The 15,183-nt window shown below is 44.3% G+C and overlaps 1 protein-coding gene, 5 non-coding genes and 3 pseudogenes across 7 annotated transcripts; 3 read left to right on the forward strand and 6 right to left on the reverse strand.

Moving 5' to 3' along the window:
• Positions 1-481: 481 nt before the first annotated feature.
• LOC149590176 (uncharacterized) lies at positions 482-2,450 on the reverse strand. 2 transcript variants are annotated; one of them, XM_089861777.1, is made up of 5 exons: positions 2,193-2,324; positions 2,034-2,128; positions 1,824-1,970; positions 1,693-1,767; positions 482-1,636 (listed from the first exon to the last, which is right to left on the reverse strand). In XM_089861777.1, the coding sequence occupies exons 3-5, from the start codon at positions 1,896-1,898 to the stop codon at positions 482-484; spliced, it is 1,305 nt and encodes a 434-aa protein (XP_089717903.1). In that variant the 5' UTR covers positions 1,899-1,970; positions 2,034-2,128; positions 2,193-2,324. The 2 variants fall into 2 exon arrangements, with proteins under 2 accessions (XP_089717903.1, XP_089717902.1); XM_089861776.1 differs by having other exon boundaries at positions 2,034-2,450.
• Positions 2,451-8,646: 6,196 nt separating this feature from the next.
• TRNAN-GUU (transfer RNA asparagine (anticodon GUU)) lies at positions 8,647-8,719 on the reverse strand. The gene has a single exon. It is a non-coding gene; the product is annotated as a tRNA-Asn (tRNA).
• A 2,873-nt stretch (positions 8,720-11,592) lies between these two features.
• On the reverse strand, positions 11,593-11,665 carry TRNAN-GUU (transfer RNA asparagine (anticodon GUU)). Its single transcript has one exon. It is a non-coding gene; the product is annotated as a tRNA-Asn (tRNA).
• A 375-nt stretch (positions 11,666-12,040) lies between these two features.
• Positions 12,041-12,113, reverse strand: TRNAN-GUU (transfer RNA asparagine (anticodon GUU)). The gene has a single exon. It is a non-coding gene; the product is annotated as a tRNA-Asn (tRNA).
• A 221-nt stretch (positions 12,114-12,334) lies between these two features.
• Positions 12,335-12,407, reverse strand: TRNAN-GUU (transfer RNA asparagine (anticodon GUU)). The gene has a single exon. It is a non-coding gene; the product is annotated as a tRNA-Asn (tRNA).
• Positions 12,408-12,921: 514 nt separating this feature from the next.
• On the reverse strand, positions 12,922-12,994 carry TRNAN-GUU (transfer RNA asparagine (anticodon GUU)). Its single transcript has one exon. It is a non-coding gene; the product is annotated as a tRNA-Asn (tRNA).
• Positions 12,995-13,743: 749 nt separating this feature from the next.
• On the forward strand, positions 13,744-13,862 carry LOC149590182 (5S ribosomal RNA; annotated as a pseudogene).
• A 351-nt stretch (positions 13,863-14,213) lies between these two features.
• On the forward strand, positions 14,214-14,332 carry LOC149590183 (5S ribosomal RNA; annotated as a pseudogene).
• Positions 14,333-14,472: 140 nt separating this feature from the next.
• LOC149590184 (5S ribosomal RNA) lies at positions 14,473-14,591 on the forward strand (annotated as a pseudogene).
• Positions 14,592-15,183: the final 592 nt, after the last annotated feature.

Raw genomic sequence — 15,183 nt, forward strand, 5'->3', positions numbered from 1 at the left:
AGAAACCGTGTATTTTTACAATTACCACTGGCTTCTAATCCATTGCGAATTGTTTTAATCAAATGTGGCACATCTGATATAAAATAAATATACTCTCCTTTAGAAAAGAGATTCTTAGTTTTATATCCAACTTGGAAACGGTTTCCATCATCAGCACAACACATTTTAATAAGTTTCTGGTTAATTCCAGCCTTGTCACACACGACTGTCAGAACGTTAAAACCTCCGAGTTGCAAATTTTCCACAGCCTCCCACAAAAGACTGTAAAGTTCATCGGCTTTCATATTGTCGCATGGGAAATAAGCGTATGGATACTTAAAACTTGTAGTTAAACCCCGAATCATAAATTGCATCACGTGAGTAGCGAGCTCTGGAGTTTCCACTGTGTTATTTCCCACGTTATTCATTAGGGTCTTTATTTTATTTTGGCTATCATTTGAGTTAGTAAGTCCAACTATTTCCCCGGTGCTAACTCGATATATTAAATCTTTTTTATGGTCATTTCATCTATCATGATTGAGATATATTTTTGGTGTTGTTTTAACGTGTCAAATTTTATATCTTCCTTCATTTCGATAATTGTTTCTGGGTGAAAACCACTCTCTGCTCTCAAATTTGCGGAATAACTGTAGAGCGTTCTTTTGGTTGGCAGTGTGAAAACTTGACGCAGAGCTTCGTATGTTGTTGTAGATTTGCTCTTCAAATATAAACACCAGTGTATTATTGCTGGATGCCACTTTTGAGGTCGTCTGGTTTTAGAATCGATATATTTCAACTGTTGTTGTAGGAAAAATCTTAGAAACTTGCTTGGCGTTTCAAAAGGATTTTCATCTATAACCTTTTTCAAATCTTCACTTTCTTCAGGAGTTACCTGAACTCCATCTTTCTGAATTAGGTTCTGAATTCTCTGTTTTAAAGACTTGTTACTTCGTAAAAGGGCTTTATTTTTCTGTTTTCTGGCAGCTATTGCTCGTCTTATTTCTTCAAGGTTCAAGTAGCGAATATTAGTACTTTTCGGGCAATGGACATTTTTAGATTTTCGACGTATTCGTTTTAGGAGGCAATTTCGAAGTAGAAAACATTTTGGACACCAACTGTGAGATTTACTTTTCAAAAACTCACACTTATTAGAGCGTAGGCTGTTGGATTTTGAGCAATAGTATGCTGTTTTAAGTTTATGACGAAAATAAGGTTCAAAACTACTTCCAGAAACACCCAAGCACACATTCCAATTCTTATCAAAATTACTTAGTAAGTCTAAAAGCTCTTCAAATGATTTCACGCGAAGGTTTTCACTTGCATAAACTTCATGTCTTCTATCAATTTTCTTCTCAAATACGGTTATATCAAAAGCTATTGTTTTATCAATTTCAATCCTAATTGCTGTAGTAATTGTGCTTTGTTTTGATAAAATAAGTTTATCTGTTTCCAAGGATATTGACCATTCAAAGGTTGTCTTATTTTTTTCATGGTGTGTTCGGATCTTTTGACTTAGTTCTTCAAAAGTAAAATTTTCAATTCTCTTAATGGTTTCTTGACATTTTTCAACAGAATTGCTATCAGCGTTAATATTGTTAGAAGATGACGGCAAGGAAGGTATTTCTTTAGTTGTGATCTCCTCTTTACCATTCACTCTCTATTTAATCAAATATAATTTAAAATTGGTTTGCTTATTTAATGTTAATACTTTACCATAGTTATATTGTTAGAAGATGAAGGCAAGAAAGGTATTTCTTTAGTTGCTATCTCCTCTTTACCATTCACTCTCTATTTAATCAAATACTATTTGAAATTGGTTTGCTTATTTATTTTTAATACTTTACCATAGTTGTATTTAAGCACGACCCTTGAATAAAGTCGGAATTCGCTTCTATTGGTGGAGTTTGCTCAATATCCATTTCCGTGTCCAAAAAACTAAAAGTTGTCAAGTTGCTAGGAACTAAATGTGTTTGCACGTTTTTCAATATCTCCTAGAAATTTTGAAACTAAATAAACTTTGCAAGATGAAATAATACATATAAATAAGCATTTACCCTTGTTTTTGAGTAATTAGTGTCATTAGTTTTGTTAACTTGAAATTCTTGTAACGGCTCACGAACATTCAATCTTACCGTGTGTTCACAAAGACCTGAACTTGGATATGGATTTTGTAGTGATGGACCTTGACTGTCAGCAAAATGTAGATTACATACACGATGATGTGGTTTTACATTATCCACCGTTATATCATCACGGTTAATAGCCTCAATCCATTTAAGACATTTATCATAATTTAGGGGATTCCTACCAGGCTTTGGTATGGGATAAAATTTACGATCTTTGTGATACCTTGAATCACTTTTACATTTTTGGAAACAGCAATACTTCATTATTAATTAGTAGTTTAAATAAGTGGTAATACTTATTTTCAAATTAATTCTACCACATAATAAGCACACAAGTGACACGACTAATCCGACGGTTGAAACTTGAAAGTTGAACCTCTTCCAAAAATTTAAAATTTAGCAGACGCCAGTAAATTATAAAAAAAAACCTCTCTGGTGGAACTTATTTACAATTTTGTCCACGAGGTGCTACCTAAAGAGTAGGCCCACTTTACGCGAGATGCATGCTGGGTGTTTTATACTGCCAACCGTGGGTGTAAGACCTCTCTGTAAAAGGTATACACTTTTCCCCTCCAGTTAAGTTGGTTCCTCCGAGGTTGAATGGTTGTCAGGCATTGTGGAAAAACTCTGACTTTTTACGTTACATTTGAGATCCCATAACACCGCTCCCCGGGGGGCTCGAACCATCAACCTTTCGGTTAACAGCCGCACGCACTAACCATTGCGCCACGGAAGCCTAAACAATAAATGGTCGTCAGGTATTTTGGAAAAATTTGGCTTTTTACGTTACATGTGAGAACCCATAACACCGCTCCCGGGTAGGCTCGAACCACCAACCTATTAGATAACAGCCGAACGCGCTAAGCATTGAGCCACGGAAGCTCAGAAATTAAATGGTTGTCAGGTATTGTGGAAAAGTTATGACTTTTCACGCTACATCAGAGACCCCATAACACCGCTCCCGGGTGGGCTCGAACCCTCAACCTTTCGGTTAACAGCCGCACGCACTAACCATTGCGCCACGGAAGCCCAAACAATAAATGGTCGTCAGGTATTTTGGAAAAACTTTGGCTTTTTACGTTACATTTGAGAACCCATAACACCGCTCCCGGGTAGGCTCGAACCACCAACCTATTAGATAACAGCCGAACGCGCTAAGCATTGAGCCACGGAAGCTCAGAAATTAAATGGTTGTCAGGTATTGTGGAAAAGTTATGACTTTTCACGCTACATCAGAGACCCCACAACACCGCTTCCGGGTGGGCTCGAACCACCAACCTTTCGGTTAACAGCTGAACGCGCTAACCATTGCTACACGGAAGTCCAAAAATTAAATGTTCTTCAGGTATTGTGGAAAAACTCTGACTTTTTACATTACATTTCAGATCCCATAACACCGCTCCCGGGTGGGCTCGAACCACCAACCTATTGGTTAACAGCCTAACGCGCTAACCATTGAGCCATGGAAGCTCAGAAATTGAATGATTGTCAGGTATTGTGGAAAAGTTATGACTTTTCAGGCTACATCTGAGACCCCACAACACCTCTCCCGGGTGGGCTCGAACCACCAACCTTTCGGTTAACAGCTGAACGTGCTAAAAAATATGCCACGGAAGCCCAAAAATTAAATGTTCGTCAGGTATTGTGGAAAAACTCTGACTTTTTACGTTACATTTGAGACCCCACAACACCGCTTCCGGGTGGGCTCGAACCAACAACCTATTGGTTAACAGCCGAACGCGCTAACCATTGAGCCACGGAAGCTCAGAAATTGAATGGTTGTCAGGTATTGTGGAAAAACTCTCACTTTTTACGTTACATTTGAGATCCCATAACACCGCTCCCGGGTGGCCTCGAACCATCAACCTTTCGGTTAACAGCCGCACGCACTAACCATTGCGCCACGGAAGCCTAAACAATAAATGGTCGTCAGGTATTTTGGAAAAACTTTGGCTTTTTACGTTACATTTGAGAACCCATAACACCGCTCCCGGGTAGGCTCGAACCACCAACATATTAGATAACAGCCGAACGCGCTAAGCATTGAGCCACGGAAGCTCAGAAATTAAATGGTTGTCAGGTATTGTGGAAAAGTTATGACTTTTCACGCTACATCAGAGACCCCACAACACCGCTTCCGGGTGGGCTCGAACCACCAACCTTTCGGTTAACAGCTGAACGCGCTAACCATTGCGCCACGGAAGCCTAAAAATTAAATGTTCGTCAGGTATTGTGGAAAAACTTTGCCTTTTTACGTTACATTTGAGACTTCACAACACCGCTCCCGGGTGGGCTCGAACCACCAACCTATTGGTTAACAGCCGAACGCGCTAACCATTGAGCCACGGAAGCTCAGAAATTGAATGGTTGTCAGGTATTGTGGAAAAACTCTGACTTTTTACGTTACATTTGAGATCCCATAACACCGCTCCCGGGTGGGCTCGAACCACCAACCTATTGGTTAACAACCGAACGCGTTAACCATTGAGCCACGGAAGCTCAGAAAATGAATGGTTGTCAGGTATTGTGGAAAAACTCTGACTTTTTACGTTACATTTGAGATCCCATAACACCGCTCCCGGGTGGGCTCGAACCACCAACCTTTCGGTTAACAGCTGAACGCGCTAACCATGGCGCCACGGAAGCCCAAAAATTTAATGTTCGTCAGGTATTGTGGAAAAACTTTGGCTTTTTACGTTACATTTGAGAACCCATAACACCGCTCCCGGGTGGGCTCGAACCCCCAACCTATTAGATAACAGCCCAACGCGCTAAGCATTGAGCCACGGAAGCTCAGAAATTAAATGGTTGTCAGGTATTGTGGAAAAGTTATGACTTTTCACACTACATCAGAGACCCCACAACACCTCTCCCGGGTGAGCTCGAACCACCAACCTTTCGGTTAACAGCTGAACGCGCTAACCATTGCGCCACGGAAGCCCAAAAATTAAATGTTCGTCAGGTATTGTGGAAAAACTCTGACTTTTTACGTTACATTTGAGATCCCATAACACCGCTCCCGGGTGGGCTCGAACCACCAACCTATTGGATAACAGCCGAACGCGCTAACCATTGAGCCACGGAAGCTCAGAAATTGAATGGTTGTCAGGTATTGTGGAAAAACTCAGACTTTTTACGTTACATTTGAGATCCCATAACACCGCTTCCGGGTGGGCTCGAACCACCAACCTTTCGGTTAACAGCTGAACGCGCTAACCATTGCGCCACGGAAGGCCAAAAATTAAATGTTCGTTAGGTATTGTGGAAAAACTCTGACTTTTTACGTTACATTTGAGATCCCATAACACCGCTCCCGGGTAGGCTCGAACCACCAACCTATTAGATAACAGCCGAACGCGCTAAGCATTGAGCCACGGAAGCTCAGAAATTAAATGGTTGTCAGGTATTGTGGAAAAGTTATGACTTTTCACGCTACATCAGAGACCCCACAACACCGCTTCCGGGTGGGCTCGAACCACCAACCTTTCGGTTAACAGCTGAACGCGCTAACCATTGCTACACGGAAGTCCAAAAATTAAATGTTCTTCAGGTATTGTGGAAAAACTCTGACTTTTTACATTACATTTCAGATCCCATAACACCGCTCCCGGGTGGGCTCGAACCACCAACCTATTGGTTAACAGCCTAACGCGCTAACCATTGAGCCATGGAAGCTCAGAAATTGAATGATTGTCAGGTATTGTGGAAAAGTTATGACTTTTCAGGCTACATCTGAGACCCCACAACACCTCTCCCGGGTGGGCTCGAACCACCAACCTTTCGGTTAACAGCTGAACGTGCTAAAAAATATGCCACGGAAGCCCAAAAATTAAATGTTCGTCAGGTATTGTGGAAAAACTCTGACTTTTTACGTTACATTTGAGACCCCACAACACCGCTTCCGGGTGGGCTCGAACCAACAACCTATTGGTTAACAGCCGAACGCGCTAACCATTGAGCCACGGAAGCTCAGAAATTGAATGGTTGTCAGGTATTGTGGAAAACTCTCACTTTTTACGTTACATTTGAGATCCCATAACACCGCTCCCGGGTGGCCTCGAACCATCAACCTTTCGGTTAACAGCCGCACGCACTAACCATTGCGCCACGGAAGCCTAAACAATAAATGGTCGTCAGGTATTTTGGAAAAACTTTGGCTTTTTACGTTACATTTGAGAACCCATAACACCGCTCCCGGGTAGGCTCGAACCACCAACCTATTAGATAACAGCCGAACGCGCTAAGCATTGAGCCACGGAAGCTCAGAAATTAAATGGTTGTCAGGTATTGTGGAAAAGTTATGACTTTTCACGCTACATCAGAGACCCCACAACACCGCTTCCGGGTGGGCTCGAACCACCAACCTTTCGGTTAACAGCTGAACGCGCTAACCATTGCGCCACGGAAGCCTAAAAATTAAATGTTCGTCAGGTATTGTGGAAAAACTTTGCCTTTTTACGTTACATTTGAGACTTCACAACACCGCTCCCGGGTGGGCTCGAACCACCAACCTATTGGTTAACAGCCGAACGCGCTAACCATTGAGCCACGGAAGCTCAGAAATTGAATGGTTGTCAGGTAGTGTGGAAAAACTCTGACTTTTTACGTTACATTTGAGATCCCATAACACCGCTCCCGGGTGGGCTCGAACCACCAACCTATTGGTTAACAACCGAACGCGTTAACCATTGAGCCACGGAAGCTCAGAAAATGAATGGTTGTCAGGTATTGTGGAAAAACTCTGACTTTTTACGTTACATTTGAGATCCCATAACACCGCTCCCGGGTGGGCTCGAACCACCAACCTTTCGGTTAACAGCTGAACGCGCTAACCATTGCGCCACGGAAGCCCAAAAATTTAATGTTCGTCAGGTATTGTGGAAAAACTTTGGCTTTTTACGTTACATTTGAGAACCCATAACACCGCTCCCGGGTGGGCTCGAACCCCCAACCTATTAGATAACAGCCCAACGCGCTAAGCATTGAGCCACGGAAGCTCAGAAATTGAATGGTTGTCAGGTATTGTGGAAAAACTCTCACTTTTTACGTTACATTTGAGATCCCATAACACCGCTCCCGGGTGGCCTCGAACCATCAACCTTTCGGTTAACAGCCGCACGCACTAACCATTGCGCCACGGAAGCCTAAACAATAAATGGTCGTCAGGTATTTTGGAAAAACTTTGGCTTTTTACGTTACATTTGAGAACCCATAACACCGCTCCCGGGTAGGCTCGAACCACCAACCTATTAGATAAAAGCCGAACGCGCTAAGCATTGAGCCACGGAAGCTCAGAAATTAAATGGTTGTCAGGTATTGTGGAAAAGTTATGACTTTTCACGCTACATCAGAGACCCCACAACACCGCTTCCGGGTGGGCTCGAACCACCAACCTTTCGGTTAACAGCTGAACGCGCTAACCATTGCGCCACGGAAGCCTAAAAATTAAATGTTCGTCAGGTATTGTGGAAAAACTTTGCCTTTTTACGTTACATTTGAGACTTCACAACACCGCTCCCGGGTGGGCTCGAACCACCAACCTATTGGTTAACAGCCGAACGCGCTAACCATTGAGCCACGGAAGCTCAGAAATTGAATGGTTGTCAGGTATTGTGGAAAAACTCTGACTTTTTACGTTACATTTGAGATCCCATAACACCGCTCCCGGGTGGGCTCGAACCACCAACCTATTGGTTAACAACCGAACGCGTTAACCATTGAGCCACGGAAGCTCAGAAAATGAATGGTTGTCAGGTATTGTGGAAAAACTCTGACTTTTTACGTTACATTTGAGATCCCATAACACCGCTCCCGGGTGGGCTCGAACCACCAACCTTTCGGTTAACAGCTGAACGCGCTAACCATTGCGCCACGGAAGCCCAAAAATTTAATGTTCGTCAGGTATTGTGGAAAAACTTTGGCTTTTTACGTTACATTTGAGAACCCATAACACCGCTCCCGGGTGGGCTCGAACCCCCAACCTATTAGATAACAGCCCAACGCGCTAAGCATTGAGCCACGGAAGCTCAGAAATTAAATGGTTGTCAGGTATTGTGGAAAAGTTATGACTTTTCACACTACATCAGAGACCCCACAACACCTCTCCCGGGTGAGCTCGAACCACCAACCTTTCGGTTAACAGCTGAACGCGCTAACCATTGCGCCACGGAAGCCCAAAAATTAAATGTTCGTCAGGTATTGTGGAAAAACTCTGACTTTTTACGTTACATTTGAGATCCCATAACACCGCTCCCGGGTGGGCTCGAACCACCAACCTATTGGATAACAGCCGAACGCGCTAACCATTGAGCCACGGAAGCTCAGAAATTGAATGGTTGTCAGGTATTGTGGAAAAACTCAGACTTTTTACGTTACATTTGAGATCCCATAACACCGCTTCCGGGTGGGCTCGAACCACCAACCTTTCGGTTAACAGCTGAACGCGCTAACCATTGCACCACGGAAGGCCAAAAATTAAATGTTCGTTAGGTATTGTGGAAAAACTCTGACTTTTTACGTTACATTTGAGATCCCATAACACCGCTCCCGGGTGGGCTCGAACCACCAACCTTTCGGTTAACAGCCGAACGCGCTAACCATTGCGCCACGGAAGCCCAAAAAATAAATGTTCGTCAGGTATTGTGGAAAAACTTTGCCTTTTTACGTTACACTCGAGACTTCACAACACCGCTCCCGGGTGGGCTCGAACCACCAACCTATTGGTTAACAGCCGAACGCGCTAACCATTGAGCCACGGAAGCTCAGAAATTGAATGGTTGTCAGGTATTGTGGAAAAACTCTGACTTTTTACGTTACATTTGAGATCCCATAACACCGCTCCCGGGTGGGCTCGAACCACCAACCTATTGGTTAACAACCGAACGCGTTAACCATTGAGCCACGGAAGCTCAGAAAATGAATGGTTGTCAGGTATTGTGGAAAAACTCTGACTTTTTACGTTACATTTGAGATCCCATAACACCGCTCCCGGGTGGGCTCGAACCACCAACCTTTCGGTTAACAGCTGAACGCGCTAACCATTGCGCCACGGAAGCCCAAAAATTTAATGTTCGTCAGGTATTGTGGAAAAACTTTGGCTTTTTACGTTACATTTGAGAACCCATAACACCGCTCCCGGGTGGGCTCGAACCCCCAACCTATTAGATAACAGCCCAACGCGCTAAGCATTGAGCCACGGAAGCTCAGAAATTGAATGGTTGTCAGGTATTGTGGAAAAACTCTCACTTTTTACGTTACATTTGAGATCCCATAACACCGCTCCCGGGTGGCCTCGAACCATCAACCTTTCGGTTAACAGCCGCACGCACTAACCATTGCGCCACGGAAGCCTAAACAATAAATGGTCGTCAGGTATTTTGGAAAAACTTTGGCTTTTTACGTTACATTTGAGAACCCATAACACCGCTCCCGGGTAGGCTCGAACCACCAACCTATTAGATAAAAGCCGAACGCGCTAAGCATTGAGCCACGGAAGCTCAGAAATTAAATGGTTGTCAGGTATTGTGGAAAAGTTATGACTTTTCACGCTACATCAGAGACCCCACAACACCGCTTCCGGGTGGGCTCGAACCACCAACCTTTCGGTTAACAGCTGAACGCGCTAACCATTGCGCCACGGAAGCCTAAAAATTAAATGTTCGTCAGGTATTGTGGAAAAACTTTGCCTTTTTACGTTACATTTGAGACTTCACAACACCGCTCCCGGGTGGGCTCGAACCACCAACCTATTGGTTAACAGCCGAACGCGCTAACCATTGAGCCACGGAAGCTCAGAAATTGAATGGTTGTCAGGTATTGTGGAAAAACTCTGACTTTTTACGTTACATTTGAGATCCCATAACACCGCTCCCGGGTGGGCTCGAACCACCAACCTATTGGTTAACAACCGAACGCGTTAACCATTGAGCCACGGAAGCTCAGAAAATGAATGGTTGTCAGGTATTGTGGAAAAACTCTGACTTTTTACGTTACATTTGAGATCCCATAACACCGCTCCCGGGTGGGCTCGAACCACCAACCTTTCGGTTAACAGCTGAACGCGCTAACCATTGCGCCACGGAAGCCCAAAAATTTAATGTTCGTCAGGTATTGTGGAAAAACTTTGGCTTTTTACGTTACATTTGAGAACCCATAACACCGCTCCCGGGTGGGCTCGAACCCCCAACCTATTAGATAACAGCCCAACGCGCTAAGCATTGAGCCACGGAAGCTCAGAAATTAAATGGTTGTCAGGTATTGTGGAAAAGTTATGACTTTTCACACTACATCAGAGACCCCACAACACCTCTCCCGGGTGAGCTCGAACCACCAACCTTTCGGTTAACAGCTGAACGCGCTAACCATTGCGCCACGGAAGCCCAAAAATTAAATGTTCGTCAGGTATTGTGGAAAAACTCTGACTTTTTACGTTACATTTGAGATCCCATAACACCGCTCCCGGGTGGGCTCGAACCACCAACCTATTGGATAACAGCCGAACGCGCTAACCATTGAGCCACGGAAGCTCAGAAATTGAATGGTTGTCAGGTATTGTGGAAAAACTCAGACTTTTACGTTACATTTGAGATCCCATAACACCGCTTCCGGGTGGGCTCGAACCACCAACCTTTCGGTTAACAGCTGAACGCGCTAACCATTGCACCACGGAAGGCCAAAAATTAAATGTTCGTTAGGTATTGTGGAAAAACTCTGACTTTTTACGTTACATTTGAGATCCCATAACACCGCTCCCGGGTGGGCTCGAACCACCAACCTTTCGGTTAACAGCTGAACGCGCTTCGCGCTAACCATTGCGCCACGGAAGCCCAAAAATTTAATGTTCGTCAGGTATTGTGGAAAAACTTTGGCTTTTTACGTTACATTTGAGAACCCATAACACCGCTCCCGGGTGGGCTCGAACCCCCAACCTATTAGATAACAGCCTAACGCGCTAAGCATTGAGCCACGGAAGCTCAGAAATTAAATGGTTGTCAGGTATTGTGGAAAAGTTATGACTTTTCACGCTACATCAGAGACCCCACAACACCCCTCCCGGGTGGGCTCGAACCACCAACCTTTCGGTTAACAGCTGAACGCGCTAACCATTGCGCCACGGAAGCCCAAAAATTAAATGTTCGTCAGGTATTTTAGAAAAACTCTGACTTTTTACGTTACATTTGAGATCCCATAACACCGCTCCCGGGTGGGCTCGAACCACCAACCTATTGGATAACAGCCGAACGCGCTAACCATTGAGCCACAGAAGCTCAGAAATTGAATGGTTGTCAGGTATTGTGGAAAAACTCTGACTTTTTACGTTACATTTGATATCCCATAACACCGCTTCCGGGTGGGCTCGAACTACCAACCTTTCGGTTAACAGCTGAACGCGCTAACCATTGCGCCACGGAAGGCCAAAAATTAAATGTTCGTTAGGTATTGTGGAAAAACTCTGACTTTTTACTTTACATTTGAGATCCCATAACACCGCTCCCGGGTGGGCTCGAACCACCAACCTTTCGGTTAACAGCCGAACGCGCTAACCATTGCGCCACGGAAGCCCAAAAATTTAATGTTCGTCAGGTATTGTGGAAAAACTCTGACTTTTTACGTTACATTTGAGATCCCATAACACCGCTCCCGGGTGGGCTCGAACCACCCACCTATTGGTTAACAGCCGAACGCGCTAACCATTGAGCCACGGAAGCTCAGAAATTAAATGGTTGTCAGGTATTGTGGAAAAGTTATGACTTTTCACGCTACATCAGAGACTCCACAACACCTCTCCCGGGTGGGCTCGAACCACCAACCTTTCGGTTAACAGCTGAACGTGCTGCGCGCTAACCATTGCGCCACGGAAGCCCAAAAATTTAATGTTCGTCAGGTATTGTGGAAAAACTCTGACTTTTTACGTTACATTTGAGATCCCATAACACCGCTCCCGGGTGGGCTCGAACCACCAACCTTTCGGTTAACAGCCGAACGCGCTAACCATTGCGCCACGGAAGCCCAAAAAATAAATGTTCGTCAGGTATTGTGGAAAAACTTTGCCTTTTTACGTTACATTCGAGACTTCACAACACCGCTCCCGGGTGGACTCGAACCACCAACCTTTCGGTTAACAGCCGAACGCGTTAACCATTGCGCCACGGAAGCCCAAAAAATAAATGTTCGTCAGGTATTGTGGAAAAACTTAGCCTTTTTACGTTACATTCGAGACTTCACAACACCGCTCCCGGGTGGGCTCGAACCACCAACCTTTCGGTTAACAGCCGAACGCGCTAACCATTGCGCCACGGAAGCCCAAAAATTTAATGTTCGTCAGGTATTGTGGAAAAACTCTGACTTTTTACGTTACATTTGAGATCCCATAACACCGCTCCCGGGTGGGCTCGAACCACCAACCTTTCGGTTAACAGCTGAACGCGCTAACCATTGCGCCACGGAAGCCCAAAAATTAAATGTTCGTCAGGTATTGTGGAAAAACTCTGACTTTTTACGTTACATTTGAGATCCCATAACACCGCTCCCGGGTGGGCTCGAACCACCAACCTTTCGGTTAACAGCTGAACGCGCTAACCATTGCGCCACGGAAGCAAAAAATTAAATGTTCGTCTGGTATTGTGGAAAAACTCTGACTTTTTACGTTACATTTGAGATCCCATAACACCGCTCCCGGGTGGGCTCGAACCACCAACCTATTGGATAACAGCCGAACGCGCTAACCATTGAGCCACGGAAGCTCAGAAATTGAATGGTTGTCAGGTATTGTGGAAAAACTCTGACTTTTTACGTTACATTTGAGATCCCATAACACCGCTCCCGGGTGGGCTCGAACCACCAACCTTTCGGTTAACAGCCGAACGCGCTAACCATTGCGCCACGGAAGCCCAAAAAATAAATGTTCGTCAGGTATTGTGGAAAAACTTAGCCTTTTTACGTTACATTCGAGACTTCACAACACCGCTCCCGTGTGGACTCGAACCACCAACCTTTCAGTTAACAGCCGAACGCGCTAACCATTGCGCCACGGAAGCCCAAAAAATAAATGTTCGTCAGGTATTGTGGAAAAACTTAGCCTTTTTACGTTACATTCGAGACTTCACAACACCGCTCCCGGGTGGGCTCGAACCACCAACCTTTCGGTCAACAGCAGAACGCTCTAACCATTGCGCCACGGAAGCCCAAAAATTAAATGTTCGTCAGGTATTGTGGAGAAAACTTTGGCTTTTTACGTTACATCTGATACCTCACAACAACGCTCCTGGGTGTGCTCGAACTACCAACCTTTCGGTTAACAGCCGAACGCGCTAACCATTGCGCAACGGAAGCCAAAAAATTAAATGGTCGTAGGTATTGTGGAAAAATTTTGACTTTTTACGCTACATCTGAGACCCCAAAACACCGCTCCCGGGTGTGCTGGAACCACCAACCTTTTGATTGATAGCTAAACGCGCTAGCCATTGCGCAACGGAAGCCCATAAATTAAATGGTCGTCAGGTATTGTGGAAAAGCTTCGGCTTTTTACGTTACATCTGAGACCCCACAACACCGCCCCCAGATTTTTGATATTGTATTAAAAAGATGAAGGTTAATTTGTCTCACTTAATTTAAATTCGAATTACTAACTAGCTTTCTCGGCAACGGCCATATCACGCTGAAAACACCGGTTCTCGTCCGATCACCGACAATAAGCAGCGTCGAGCGCAGTCAGTACTTCGGAGGGAGACCACTTAGGAACAATGCGTGCCGTTTGCTTTTTCACTTTTTTTTCCTCTTTTAAATTCCAATAGATATGAAAAAAAAGCAAACATATTTTCTTTTTGTTATTGTTTTAAAATGATGAAGGTTAATTTGTCTCACTTAATTTAAACTAGCACTCTCGGCAACGGCCATATCACGCTGAAAACACCGGTTCTAGTCCGATCACCGACAATAAGCAGCGTCGAGCGCAGTCAGTACTTGGGAACACTGCGTGCCGTTGGCTTTTTCCTTTTTGTTTCCTCTTTTAAATTCCACCAGATATGAAAAAAGCAAACATATCTTCATTTTGTTATTGATTTATAAAGATTAAGGTTAATTAAATGCAAATTATTATCTAGCACTCTCGGCAACGGCCATATCACGCTGAATACACCGGTTCTCGTCCGATCATCGAAGTTAAGCAGCGTCGAGCGCAGTCAGGACTTGGGAGGGAGACCACTTAGGAACACTGCGTGCCGATGGCTTTTTCACTTTTTTTTTTCCTCATTTAAATTCCAATAGATATGAAAAAAAGCAAACTTATTTTCTTTTTGTTATTGTTTTAAAAAGATGAAGGTTAATTTGTCTCACTCAATTTAAATTCGAATTATTATCTAACACTCTTGGCAACGGCCATATCACGCTGAAAACACCGGTTCTCGTCCGATCACCGACAATAAGCAGCGTCGAGCGCAGTCTGTACTTCGGAGGGAGACCACTTAGGAACAATGCGTGCCGTTGGCTTTTTCACTTTTTTTCCCCTTTTAAATTCCAATAGATATGAAAAAAAAGGAAAACAAATTTTCATTTCTGAGCTTCTTTGGCTCCATGGTTAGCGCGTTCGGATGTTAACCAAAAGGTTGGTGGTTCGAGCCCACCCGGGAGAGGTCCTGTGGAGTCTCAGATGTAGCGTGAAAAGTCATAACGTTTCCACAATACCTGACAACCATTTAATTTCTGAGCTTCCGTGGCTCAATGGTTAGAGCGTTCGGCTGTTAGCCAATAGGTTCGAGCCAACACGGGAGCGGTGTTATGGGATCTCAAATGTAACGTAAAAAGCCAAAGTTTTTCCACAATACCTGACGACCATTTATTTTTTGGGCTTCCGTAGCGCAATGGTTAGCGCGTTCGGCTGTTAACCGAAAGGTTGGTGGTTTGAGCCCACCCGGGAGAGGTGTTGTGGAGTCTCAGATGTAGCGTAAAAATTCAAAACTTTTCCACAATACGTGACAACCATTTAATTTCTGAGATTCCGTGGCTCAATGGTTAACGCGTTCGGCTGTTAACCAATACGTTGGTGGTTCGAGCCCACCCGGGAGTGGTGTTGTGGGATCTT

Source organism: Phalangium opilio, unplaced genomic scaffold (assembly GCF_054372755.1).
Source record: "Phalangium opilio isolate 3A_F unplaced genomic scaffold, DU_Popi_V2 ptg000505l_1, whole genome shotgun sequence".
NCBI classification, from domain to species: Eukaryota; Metazoa; Arthropoda; class Arachnida; order Opiliones; family Phalangiidae; genus Phalangium; species Phalangium opilio.

Coding starts and splice junctions, on each gene's coding strand:
- LOC149590176 (XM_089861776.1), bottom strand. CDS start 2,369: ATGAAGTATTGCTGTTTCCAAAAATGTAAAAGTGATTCAAGGTATCAC. Junction 1,971..2,033: donor CTAATTACTCAAAAACAAGG/GTAAATGCTTAT, acceptor CAAAATTTCTAG/GAGATATTGAAAAACGTGCA. Junction 1,768..1,823: donor CGTGCTTAAATACAACTATG/GTAAAGTATTAA, acceptor TTGATTAAATAG/AGAGTGAATGGTAAAGAGGA.